At 37.8% G+C, this 13447-nt stretch overlaps 1 protein-coding gene across 1 annotated transcript in view; it reads right to left on the bottom strand.

Moving 5' to 3' along the window:
* SIPA1L1 (signal induced proliferation associated 1 like 1) overlaps positions 1–13447 on the bottom strand; it is a 356976-nt gene that overhangs the window by 81702 nt on the left and 261827 nt on the right. Inside the window, 2 exon segments of the mRNA XM_020986377.2 lie at positions 1571–1845; positions 2512–3088. Coding sequence (XP_020842036.1) covers positions 1571–1845; positions 2512–3088 — 852 coding nt within the window.

Raw genomic sequence — 13447 nt, forward strand, 5'->3', positions numbered from 1 at the left:
AACTGAGATTCGGTTATCAAAATGTAAGAAGAAACAAGATTCACAGATCCCCAGGTTAAGAATTCTTACGCTACCATACCCCTCATAAGAGCAGTCCGTTGATACCTGTGAATGAGCCAAAGAGACCAGCTGATTGTGAGCCAATGCTGCTGGCTGATGTGACGAAAGATAATTGGATTATACTGGAAAGAGCCAAGTCCAGCTCTCCATGGGAAGGAGGTGGGTCAGAATAACCTTTTTTACTTTTAGACAGTGACGGAAGGCAACAGTGAGACATATGATTATCTCTGTCTGACAGTATTCGGAATGTTTTTAAATTACACATTCAAAGTGTGTTATCTGCATGGTTCATTTCACAGGAGACTGAGGACTCAAGGATGAGTTAAGTCAGGCTCCTGTACACCAGCTACTCTACAGTCCTGAAGCACAAAGTCCAGGAATTTTCCCAAATTCATCACTCCAATCTCTCCTGCCCTCAGTTTCCAGCGTCTCACCCCAAAGCTAAGTTATGTGCAGATATGTAGGAAATGGGGAGGGGCTAGACCTGACATTTCACAGGAACAGGGAATTCCTGGGTGAGCCAATGTGCTGGCACCTTATCTGCAGCTCACAGTCTGATGGAGATGCCTAAAGCAGTGGTGTCAAACAAACAGAAACAGCATTTTTATGCAGTTCAGACAGTACTTGAGAGTTCTGCAGGGTGCAAAACTGTTTGTCGGGAGATTGACACCTCTGCCTCAATGCACTGAGGTCAAGTGACTTCCCCAGGTTCCTATGGCTTCCCAGAGGGCATGTCTGTCTGTCTGTCTCTCTCTTTCCACTTTTAGTTTTACTGATGTTAGTTTTTACATTGCAAACATTTACAGATTACTCTCACTTCGTGAGCACTCTCTTATAATAAAGTAAAACTATTAATATAGTGACCTCATCTGAAAGTTCATGCAACATTTCACACCTATATCACTCCTCATCTTTTATTTTTTTGGGAGGGAGGGAAGGTAATGGAGGTTAAGTGACTTGCCTAGGAACTGTCTGAGGCTGGATTCAAACTCATGTCCTCCTGACTCCAGGGCTGCTGCTCTTATCCACTGTGCCACCTAGTTGCCCCATTCCTCATTTATTTTTTAAAAAATGAACAAAAATCCATGTTCTCAACTTATCATACCTTGCCCTGCTGCTCCACTAAAAAAAAAAAAAGCAAATTTCTTATCACAAATATGCATGGCTATACATACTATATGCACACACACAAAATCTCTATATAATCTGTGTGTGCACATATTCTCTGTCTCCCTCTCTCCTTCTCCTCTCCACACACACACACACAGACACACACACACACACACACAGACACACACACACACAAATAAATATAATCAGTCCTCTGGAACTATGAATGGTCATTGTACCAATCACAGTTCTTATAGCTTTCAAAGTTGTTTTTACAGTGTTGCTGTCATGTACACTATTCTCCTGGTCCTGGTTCATTGAATTCTCCTCACAAAGAGTTGTGATTACCTTTGCTCTAAAAACAAGGGCCATGGGTGGGGTGCTGCTCCCTCTGACTTACCTTCTTGGGGTGCAATCATCATGGGGTGGTATAATGACCACCTTCACTGTGACTGATGTTCTCAGAAGGTCAATCATCTGCTCATGGCTTAGGGTGGCAACGGCCACTTTACAGATTTCCACCAGGCGGCTGCCTTGCCTCAGCCCTGCCTGCCAGGCATAGCCATAGGGTTCTACATCTGCCACAATGCCCTCATAGTTGACATGGAAGCCAAGCTGTCCGAGCCCATTTCTCCGCAAAGTCATTTCTACTGACTCACATCCTTTAGTCACAAACTAGAGATAGAAACGAAAGATACCATTTTGAGGAAGTGAGTGGAATAAGGTTAAGGGACTCAGCTGAGGAAGAAAAAATACAAACATAGGTTATAACTGAGATGATCATTTCTGTATATTGTTAATTATCTGAAGAGTAATTTGGATCTTTATCTTTAATTGGTCCACATTCGTAAATACATCAGCTACTCAAAAAGGGGGCCTCAAAGTGTTTGCTAAAAATTTAAGGATCATGCCTGTTGAGATGTAGAGGGAATTACAGGCAGAAAAGTTAACTAAAAATCTGAATTTCTCCACTTATTTTGAATCTGGTAAGAGTTCAAGACAGCAGGCAGATACTCCATTAAAATGACCATTCTCTAACAACCAAAATTATGTAGCAGTGATTGGTAGATGGGGGTCCTGAGGTGAGTGACAGTGGAATCAGATCACATGCAAACAGGATTCTAACACAGACTCATGATAAATGCATCCTGCCCATTTATCTTCCTCTAATTGTTTTTTCTTCTAAAAAACGATAGAGAGCATGAGACTAAACTAGCTTCTCTTCTTTATGTCATCCAGCAATTTTCATATGATAAGCTTTAGCAATTTTGTCGGACCCTGTAGACAGAGCTTTATCTAATGCAACACTTCACCCCCTCAAACAGAGGAGAAAGGGCTCACCTGTAACCTTTTGACAATCTCTTTGACATCCTCACTGTTGTTGTTGAAGCTCTCCACAGAAACACATTCCCCTCTCTCATAGAAGATTTTGATGGTGGTGTCAGTTGAAGTCCAGCCTATCACATCCCTGCAGGAACAATTGAATACCACACTCTTTGTTTCTTGCTCAATGAGGACTATGAACTCATTAGAGATGCCCAGAAGGCAATCTATCTCCATAGCCTTATTGTAGTCTTTGGCATGGACACTCCACACAATGGCACCCATGCTACTGAACTCTGCTCCAGGATAAGGCTTGGATTTCTCTTTTTTCTTGGAGGCAAGAGAGATGAAGGGGAATTTGCCGGAAGGATCAATGGGAGTATTGGTTACATTCTTCTCTGCTAGATCTTTTAGGTACTCCTGGCGGGTCCGGGTAGCCATGGCACGGAACTTCTCAGACTTATGAGCAGCATTCTCCGCATTAATAACTTTGGCCAAAAGGAAGTCCCTGAACACATTTGACTTAGGGAAAGTAACTCCTTTGGGGATTGGTGGCCCAAAGGATGGCACATCTCTGGACCTGGTTACAGCCACACTGAAAGAAAAGCAAACAAAAGAGAAAAAAGGTTTTTACCAATATTACCAAATATCTTTACTTTCTACTTCAATGGCTTAAATAAGAGCACATTTACAATGACTGATGTTTTAACTTCTTACCAGATTACAAGCAACATATTGTCCATTTTTCTAGGGAGAGGAACAGGACCTATGATTTCACTGGTACATGGAGACCTTCCAGATGAAGAACTCTACTATTAATGCAGGTTGGCATCTGCTCTGCAACTTGTACTCTTAAGAGATTTGCCTAGAGTCCTGAGGGGATCCATCCCTTGGCCAGTGGGTGTTAGAGGTGGGATCTTAACTCAGGTCTTCTTTGTTTTGAGACTGGTTCTCTATCCACTATACACACAATACCAGAGATAATACACATTTCTGATGAATACAAGAATAAAAATGGCATCTAACAATATTTTCACTATCAAGGAGTCAAGTTTTATTTCTCACTCCATGGTCTTCTTAAAATGAGGGCACTTCCTTTACTGAAAAGTAAACTAAAAAGAGACACAAGAAATACATTTGTGGTATTTTGCATAAAAGATTAAATTTTGAGAATATAGTGGCTATTTACACAGAGGGATATTATTACCAGTAATTAGATACTTGAAGTGTACACACACACACACACACACACACACACACACACACTCTCTCTCTCTCTCTCTCTCTCTCTCTCTCTCTCTTGCTCTCTCTCTCCAGGTGTAAGTGTAGCACTTACATAGACACTATACTTGGCATTCTACTCTGGAAGAAAAAGATTTAAATGCTTGACTGCAGATTAAGTTTGTGTGTGTGTGTGTGTGTGTGTGTGTGTGTGTGTGTGTGTTCATAAATAACTGATTTAGAAACAAAAGATTTCAATAAAACTTTTTAAAAATAAAAAGTGACAAAATGTAGTTTAACCTACAACAATAAAAGCTAAATGAAGTAAATAAAATGGAAAAATTATTTTGGGAGACTAAAAAATTTAATAAATTATCATGAAGACCTGAAGCCTGAATAACTAATTGAAACATCTTGATTTATTTTTAACGTTTTCTTAATAAAAACAAGGACTTAAGGGGTTTTTGACATATTGCCCAGGGTCACACAGCTAGTTAAGTGTCAAGTGTCCAAAGCCAGATTTGAACTCAAGTCCTCCTGAATCCAAGGACAGAGCTCTATCCACTGTCAACCTAGCTGCCCCACCCCAGAGGGGTTTTAATCAATTCCCATACGGCACTGAATTTGAGGCCTCTCACTGTCCTGATTGTCCTACTCTAGACATTCTCCACCTTATCAATGCCCCTCATAAAATACAGTGCCCAGAAATGAAGAAGAGGGGCAACTAGGTGGCACAGTGGATAGATCAAAAGGTCTGGAGTCAGGAAGCCCTAAATTCAAATCTGGCCTCAGACACTTACTACCTGTGAGACCCAGGGCAAGTCACTTAACCCCATTTGCCTCTGTTTCTTCATCTGTAAAATGAGCTGTAGAAGCAAATGGCAAACCACTCCAGTATCTTTGCCAAGAAAACCCCAAAAGGGGTCACAAAGAGTTGGACACGACTGAAAAACAAATAAGAAATGAAGACAATATTCCAAATATAGTTTAGCCAAGGTAGAGCACAGTGGAACTAGCATCTTCCTAATTTTATATACTATACCTCTTTTAATGTGGTCAAGATCATATGAAGCTCTTTTGGCTGAAACTTCACACTGTTAATTCATGTTGAGCTTATAGTCCACTAAAACATCAAGATCTTTTTCAGATGAACTGCTAAGCACACTTGAACTTATCACATTCATTTTTTTTGGCCCAAGTGTAAAACTTTACATTTACCCTATAAAAAATGAGGAGTAGATGGATTTCAGAAAAACCTGCAAAGACTTACATGAATTAATGCTGAGTGAAGTGAGCAGAACCAGGAGAACATTGTACACAGTAACAGCCATGTTGTGCGATGACTAACTTTGATAGACGTAGCTCTTTTCAGCAATACAACGATCCAAGACAATTTCAAAAGACTCATGATGGAAAATGCTATGCACGTCCAGAGAAAGAACTGTCAAGTCTGAATGCAGATCAAAGCATACTATTTTCACTTTTATTTTTGTGGTTTTTCCTTTTTGTTCTGCTTCTTCTTTTATAATATGACTAATCTGGAAGTGTTTACATGCTTGCACATGCATAATGTATATCAGAATCCTTACCATAGTGGGGAGAGGGAGATAGGAGGTAGGGAATAAAAAAATTTTGGAATGCTGAAAACTATCTTTAATAATTCATTTATTTATTTTTAGTTTCCAACATTCACTTTCATAAAATTTTGAGTTTCAAATTTCTCCCCTTCTTCTCTTCCCCCTCCCCGAGATGGCATGCAATCTGATACAGGCTCTACTTATACACTCATATTAAGCACATTTTCCCATTAGTCATGATATAAAGAACAATTAGAACTAATGGGAGGAACCACAACAATGAAGCAATAAAACAAAACAACAAAAGAAAAGGAGAGCAAATAGTATGTTTCCACCTGTATTCAGACTCCTGTCTTAGATCCTTGCATTGCTGAGAAGGGCTAAGTCTGTCAAGGTCAGTCATCACACAATGTGGCTGTTACTATGTACAATGTTCTTCGGGTTCTGCTCACTTCATTCAGCATGAGTTCATATAAGTCTTTCCAGGCTTTTCTGAAGTCCACCTGCTCACCACTTCTTATAGCACAATAGTATTCCATTACATTCGTATACCACAACTTGTTCAGCTATTCCCTAATTGATGGGCATCCTCTCAATTTCCAATTCTTGGACAACACAAAAAGAGCTGCTATAAATATTTTTGTACATGTGGGTCCTTTTCCCACTGATCTCTCCGGAATACAGACCTAGAAGTGGTATTGCGGGGTCAAAGGGTATGCACCATTTTATAGTCCTTTGGGCATAGTTCCAAATTATTCTCCAGAATGGCTGTATTAGTTCACAACTCCACAACACCAAATTAGTGTTCCAATTTTCCCACATATTGTCCAACATTTATCATTATCCTGTTTTGTCATGTTAGCCAATCTGACAGGCATGATGTTTACCTCAGAGTCATTTTGATTTGAAAACTATCTTTGCATGTAATTGGAAAAAATAAAATACTATTCACAAGGGAAAAAAAATGTCACTTGATCATAGTTAAAAAAAAAAACAAAAACAAAAACATCATACCACAGTGTGCTAGAATTTTCCTCAGAACTGAAGTTCATTTGTCTGCAGTTTATATACTCCACTCTTTTCCTTTCTGAAAACCTCTAAAATATCTCAAAGATGACTGGCTGGGTCTCAACAACTCATCTAACAATTTTGCACTTTTTGAGGCTGATGACTTGAAGTCATTAAGGATTGTTAGGGTCTCTCTTACTGTCTCTCTCTTTATTTTTCTTGGGTTTTTTATTCCCCTTTAGCTATTTTTGTTCTGTCCTTTCCAGTACAAAGGTTATTCTTACAGAGAAGAGCTGAAGAAAAATAACAGTCAAGTGTTTTTGTCCTGAGCAGTAGTCCATCCTTTTCTTTGTTTCTTCTTTTTTCATCCATTTAGCTAAAAAAAATTCTTTGTTGTAAATCAAATGTCTGCTTAAGCACTGTGGTCTGAATCAAAGTCTCTCAGTTTCAGTTTCCTTAAATTTAAAATAAAAGAATTGTAATAGATAATTTCAAAGGTCCCTTCTAGTTCTAAAATTCCATGACTGACCATTTAAAAATTCATGTATAAGACATTCAAATCTAGGATGCCAGGATAAAAAAAGGCAAAACTCTAGCACAAAGAATGGTTTCATGTCTCTTCTTTGAAATTAATAATCTTGGGGCAGCTAGGTGGCACAGTGGATAGAGCACTGGCCTGGAGTCAAGATGACCTGAGTTCAAATCTGTTCTCAGACCAGACACTTGACACTTACTAGCTGTGTGACCCTGGGCAAGTCACTAAACCCCAACTGCTGCTCCAAAACAAAAAAAAATTAATAACCTCATCCCCTCCTTACCAATTTGTTTTTTTCCCCTTTAGGAAGATGTGATTTTATTAAAAATAATAATAAAACAAAACACTCAGGAGGGGCCACCAACATTGAAATCTTCTAGCTATCTGTTTCTCAAGTCTTCAAATTCAATGACTTTCTAAAGTCTATTTGTTATTAGACAGAACATTAGAAAAATATAGTTATTTCATATAATGAAAACCTAACAATAATTAGAATGTCTTGTAATGAAAGGAAGACAAAAACTGAGCTGTTAGCATATGATTATCTATGATTCACTATTTTAGGGACGTGATATCAAACTCAGTTTTTTAACACAAAAAAATAAATTCAGCAAGAAAATGAATAGAAGATAATCTAGAAATTTTTCTAGAAATAATATAATTTTGTGGTACTGTGGAGATTCTTTATTATCTGGAATTTAGGAGGAACCCAGTTCTACATAATGAAGACTAATCTGACTTTCCAAGCTTCCAACATCGGTAATATTTCATTAATCTGGGCACTACTCATTCAGAATTCTTGATAATTATGTCTTCTCTGAGCTAAATAGGAAAATCATGAGAATTGGGCTCTGGTTCTGGATCTACTATTAACATAGCAATATGTGTGTATGGGGATGTCATTTTATCTATGTGAATCTCACTGTTATACATGAGGAAAGCAGTCTGACAGAGATTAAGTGACTGGCTCAAAAACCACACAGCCAAGAAAAGTTGAGGCAGGATGTGAAATAAAGGTTTTTCTGACCCCAAATCTAATACAGTAAACACGATGCCCATAATTTAGACTTTTCATGACTGAGGGTCATTATGACAGAAAACATCAATTACTGTAATAAAAATGACTCACATTTATAGAGTGCTTTGAGATTTAAAGAAATGCATTCCCCAAAATAAGCCTATGATATAGGTAGTGTGCAACACAGTTCATTTATGTAGTTCTGCTCCTGGAGCCCTAGTCCCCTAACTCCTCCCCTCCAACTTGCCCTTAATTCTACTATCTAAATGATGGAATAGAAACTCTTCTCCTTGGCATGAAAGCCCTTCACAACTTAGCTTCAACCTACCTTAAGCTTTTTATAACATACTCTAGAAAGTCCTACATATTCACGAAAGCCTTGTCTTCCTCACATTTGATATTCCACCTCCACGCCTTTGCATAGGCTATTTCTCATGTCCAGAATACCCTCACCATGTCATAAATCTAGAGCTGGAAGAATATCACAGGACATACAGTCCAACCTACTCATTTTTTGAGATGAGGAAAATAAGGTAACTGGCTCGCTTAAGAATAGTCAGGTAGGCAAAATGTGAACCCAGGACCTCGGACTCCAGACCTAGAGCTCCTTCCAATGTACCAAACTGTACTAACTCTATACCTCTACCTCCTATAATTCCTAATTTTCTCATTTCAGCTAAAGTGTGACTTCATACATGAATCTTTTCCTGACCCTCCACTCCCCTCCAAAAAATCTACAACTAATGTTTACCTCCTACCCACCTACCCTGTATTTATTGTACATGCTGAATAAGGTAGGACACAAAGCCAACCAGGGAAGAGTAAAACAGCAGCAGCACAGGAGAAAAGGTGGGCTTGACATTATGTGAGGCTGGTCTGCAGTCAGCAGGGTTGGACAAAGCCTAGATGTAGGAGTGAAGTGGGTAGATGGCGAGAATCAACAAGAAGCATTGAATAAATAACTGCTTTGTGTTAGACACTGTGCTAGGCTTGGGAATACCAAGACAAAAATGAAAGTCCCTATTTCTAAGGAACTTATTCTCTATGGAGGGAAAATAACACGCATTTATTTGGCAAACACTTATACTCAAGCGTATACAAACATAATACGTATCTGTGTAGACACACGAATATTTGTGTTTGTATATATATGCACGCACACCCAAACACACATATAAAAGTTTTCTGCCTTCTTTCTTGTTATATTAGGTTGTCCCATCTCAAAGCTGTCACTGTTTGTGCAATCCCTTCTCTTAGCCATCTAATTTGCTGCTTTCTATTCTGTCAGTGGCTGGGAAACAACCAACCAATTTTATTTAAAGTTTTTTTAAAAAAATTAGATTAAAGAGGTTATTTAAATGAGACTCTTTCCCATTAGGTAAAAGTTTGGTGACATTTAGCGTATGGCCTCCATGACATCCATTTCCCCTGGTCAAAGGCACATTTTGCTTACTTAGTGGTTCTCAGCTGTTCTAGACAGTTGAGGTTGCTGGTTAAGTAACTTTCAGATAGGTGAATTGTCATAGTATTTTATAATCCACATAATTCAAACTGACCTCTACAATCAGTATGAATTAATGAGTTTTCCCTGTATTAATTTTTCATAGACAATTTGAGTATATGATTACACAAGTCAAAGTTCTCATCAATCCAGATTTTCTAATTGGTTTTTCTGCTTCTAGCCTTCTTCTCCTACCAGATTAATTTCCCTTAAAACCAGGTTTTCATCATGTCATTTCCATGCTCAAGAAACAAAAATGATTCCTTACTCATAGAAAACCTGAACCCAGTCTAGCATTTAAAGACTTCTAACTCACTTTTCCTAGCTAATAAAAGATGACCTCCTTATTATTCGGTAAATGCTAAGGTGATACCTGTTCCTGTGCTTTTGATTGGAGATAATATTCCCTAAACTACCAGTTCTGTTTCTAAGCCCTGCACTCAAAGCTATCATTGAGGGAAGAAATCATGGCAGAAACAGCTGAAACAGCTAGAGATAAAGTGAAGATAGAAATAAAGTTAGTGTAGGTGAACTACACAGCTAATCCTCAAGAGGGATAATTTGATTACCCGTGTTTCTCAAGATTTTCTTCTGTGATGTAAATCAATAATTAATGTTTCAGCCTTATTAGTTCTTTCGAATTACTTTAAATTTCACCTTACATCCCAATTTGCCACAATCTTTAAAAAAAAAAGACTTCTCAATGACAACTGGAATAGTTTAAGTTTTCTCCTCATGGTACAAAAACTCACCACAGTACAAAACATACTAAACTGGCTGAATTAATCCTGCTCATGGAAAATGATTCAAATGTTCTAGGCAGTTGCTAATTCAAATGACTATCCAATTGAGACTGAATTAAACATTTCCAAATTCCACATTTACTCCTTTTATTCTATAGTTAACTAAAAAAGTGTTCCTAAGGCTGTCACAGGGTTATGGCAATATCTCCTTTTTCATCAATCACTAAGCAAATATTTATTAAGCATTGCTTAATTAGGCTTAATAATGTAAACATACATGTGTATGTATACATACATAAATGTATGCACACAATATGTACTAAATTAACAGGAGGTAGTGTGCTAGAGCTTGGGAGATCTATTTTGAATTTCAAAGCAAATACTATATCTAAAATAAAAGTCCAAGTACCGATCTTTCCAATAAGTTCCTTTTAACACCAATGGAAGAATGATCATGAAAGCAAGGAAAAATGACGAAGAAGCCCTAAGTATCCTTCTCTCTCTCTTGCTAAGCCCCTTGCCTTGCCTTCGGAGTCCATCCACTGTCCATCCAAAGCCCAATTTCTTTAAGGATAAGGAATAGTCTTTCTGTTGGGGCACAACTTCCCCAGACAATACCCCTTGATTTTATGCTCTTTGCCACTCACCTCCCCTAATATAGTCTGACATTTGTTCTATTCCCCTAAGACTGTCAAATAATTGAGTTAACCTAATAAATTAACAAGAAGGAAGATACTGAGGGCTAATAATTGGTTCTGTGTTACCCTTCCAGAAAACACTTTAACCACAGTCTTCAATGTTTCTATGTAAATTAATAGGCAATGTATGAATTTCAGGAACTGGGGTAGTCAATGGGGGAAATATTTTAAATAACAAACAGAAAAGAGAGAAAAGCTGAGGGACTCAGTGGCATAGTACTTCACCTTCCTCAGTGCATCATTGTTGAGGGAACGGAACATGAGAGAAGATAGAAAAGTATTAAGGATCATAGACTTATAGTTCAAAGAGACCTCAAAAACCACCAAGTCCTAACAAGTAGTCATCTTTAATCTTCTTGAATATGTACAACAATAGGGAACTTATTTCCTTAACCTATTCTACTTTTGGAAAAGTTTTGCCTGAAAGATTTTCTTCAGACAAAGCCCATAATTTGTATCTCTGTAACTTCCATACAGTGTTTCTAGCTCTACCCTCCAGATGCAAGCAAATCTATCTCATTCCTTTCCACAGGACAGCCTTTAAATATTTGAAGACATTTATTATCCTTGTCACATCTCCACCCCTGATATGTCTCCTTTCCTTTAGACTGAACAACTCCAGCTTCTCAAAATGACCTTCACATGGCACAGTTTTCAGTTCCCTCACTATTCTGAAGCCTCTTCTAGGCACACACTCTGGCCTGTCCACACCTTTCTAAAATGTGACTCTTTGAAATAAATACATCACTCCAGATGGGACCTAATTTAGGCAGACTATGGGAAGATGATCATTTACATTTTTTTGTACATTACTTCTATGAATGCAACCTGATACTGCCCTGATATTTTTGGCTGCAATATTCTATAGCTTAACCACACCCAGCTGCCATATCACTAAAAACCTAAGGATTGCGCTCTCTCTTTTTTTTTTAAATAAACATCTAGACCTATCTACTTCACCTTCTTATGTCCCATTTTGTAATCGTGCAGTTCATTTTTTGAACCTGAATGTAGGACTTTTATCCCTACGTTATTCCCTAGGGTGTCAGCTAATGTTATTAGCTATTCTTGTCAGTGGTGGGTCAGCTGAAAAATTGATAAGCATGACATCTGTAACCTTATACTGACTTCATTTTCTGCACCTGAATTTCTAGCCACACTTGCTTCCTCTGATCTAAATTCGTGTACTGAAAGTAATGCTCTTCCCCTTCCTCTCTATCAGTGCAAAGACTTCAAAATTCTGCTCATGTCTTCTTCCTATCACATATTCTTTCCTAATTGGGCAAGGTCATAGTGACTTCTCTGTTCTTTAAACTCCTAGAGTGAATGTTTGTAATAGAAGACGACTGAAATAGTAAGAGGAAGAAGAATGAAAAGCAAATTGTAATTGGTTTTTCTCTCTCTCTTTCCTGGATTACACTTTACCCTGCATTAGCTAGGATCCGGTGGGTTATAGACATCTTATATTTTCATTCTGGAGGACTTTAATGCTTGACTGACATTTTTCCATCCGTAATAATACATTAACTCAAAGCCTCAAGAGATGATACTTCTATGTGTTTTTTCAACAAACATTTAATAAGCATTTCTGGGTGCAAGGCATTGTGAAAAGGTGCTTGGGATAAAGAAACAAAAACAAACCAGCCCCTGGCCTCAAGAAGCTTACATTCTACTGAGGAAAACAACACACATTATAAGAGAAATAAACCCATAGGAAGTTGAAGAGAGAACTTTAGTTTGTAATTTCTATTTTGGTGTATAGTTTTTGAAAAGTCCTTGCAACACAGATTGGAAATCAGATCTGACGCAAAAATTAATTATTGCCAGATGCAGCTCTGTTTTGACCACCTTTGTGAATAGTTAGCTATTTTGGGGACAGCTATTATTAAAAAAAGTAACCAAGGGCCAAATTGTCAAGCTTAGGGAGATGACAAGCTAGAAAAGGGTAGGACAAGATAAAAAATATTTCCAAAATACGGGAGTCTTCTCATCATAACCTCAAACTTTGTTCTTTGTTCAATTCTTCCTCATTTATCCTAATGCCATCTCTATCCCCTTCAACATCCACTATAACTACTCCACAACAACAGAATACCTTACCTCCATGTTTTAAAAGCAATTACCATTCATTGGCTATTTCTTTCATGTGTCAAAAGGGCAACAATTTGTGGTGCATCGTTTGTATAAAAATCACCACAGATGTATACGCCTACAATATGGCACTCATGAACTGATCAAGCATTATTTAATTTACAAAACTATGACCGTGCTGCCAACTTTTAATATGGTACAGGAATACAGTATCTCTAATATAACTTACAGAAATGTACAGACTGAATTAAAGGTCTACATGAAAGCTTTGGGCCTATTTAAAATTTTTTAAAAAATACCTCTCTTCTATCCCTTTTCTCCTACTTTTTAAGGGCAAAATAAAATTTGCGATATGAACAATTAGCTGTTAAACCAGATGGTGTCAACGATGTACAGCACCCAAAAAGAAGTTCCGAATGGAAGAATGCAGGCATTCAAACCAACAAATACAGAGAGCAGTGATGCCACCAGATTACATCTGAGAATGAGCTTTATCATTCACAGGCACTAGCTAATGGGACAAATGAACAGTAACAGACAGAATATCCCATTTCAGGTAGTA

Source organism: Phascolarctos cinereus, unplaced genomic scaffold, assembly GCF_003287225.1.
Source record: "Phascolarctos cinereus isolate Bilbo 61053 unplaced genomic scaffold, phaCin_HiC Scaffold_3;HRSCAF=262, whole genome shotgun sequence".
NCBI lineage: Eukaryota > Metazoa > Chordata > Mammalia > Diprotodontia > Phascolarctidae > Phascolarctos > Phascolarctos cinereus.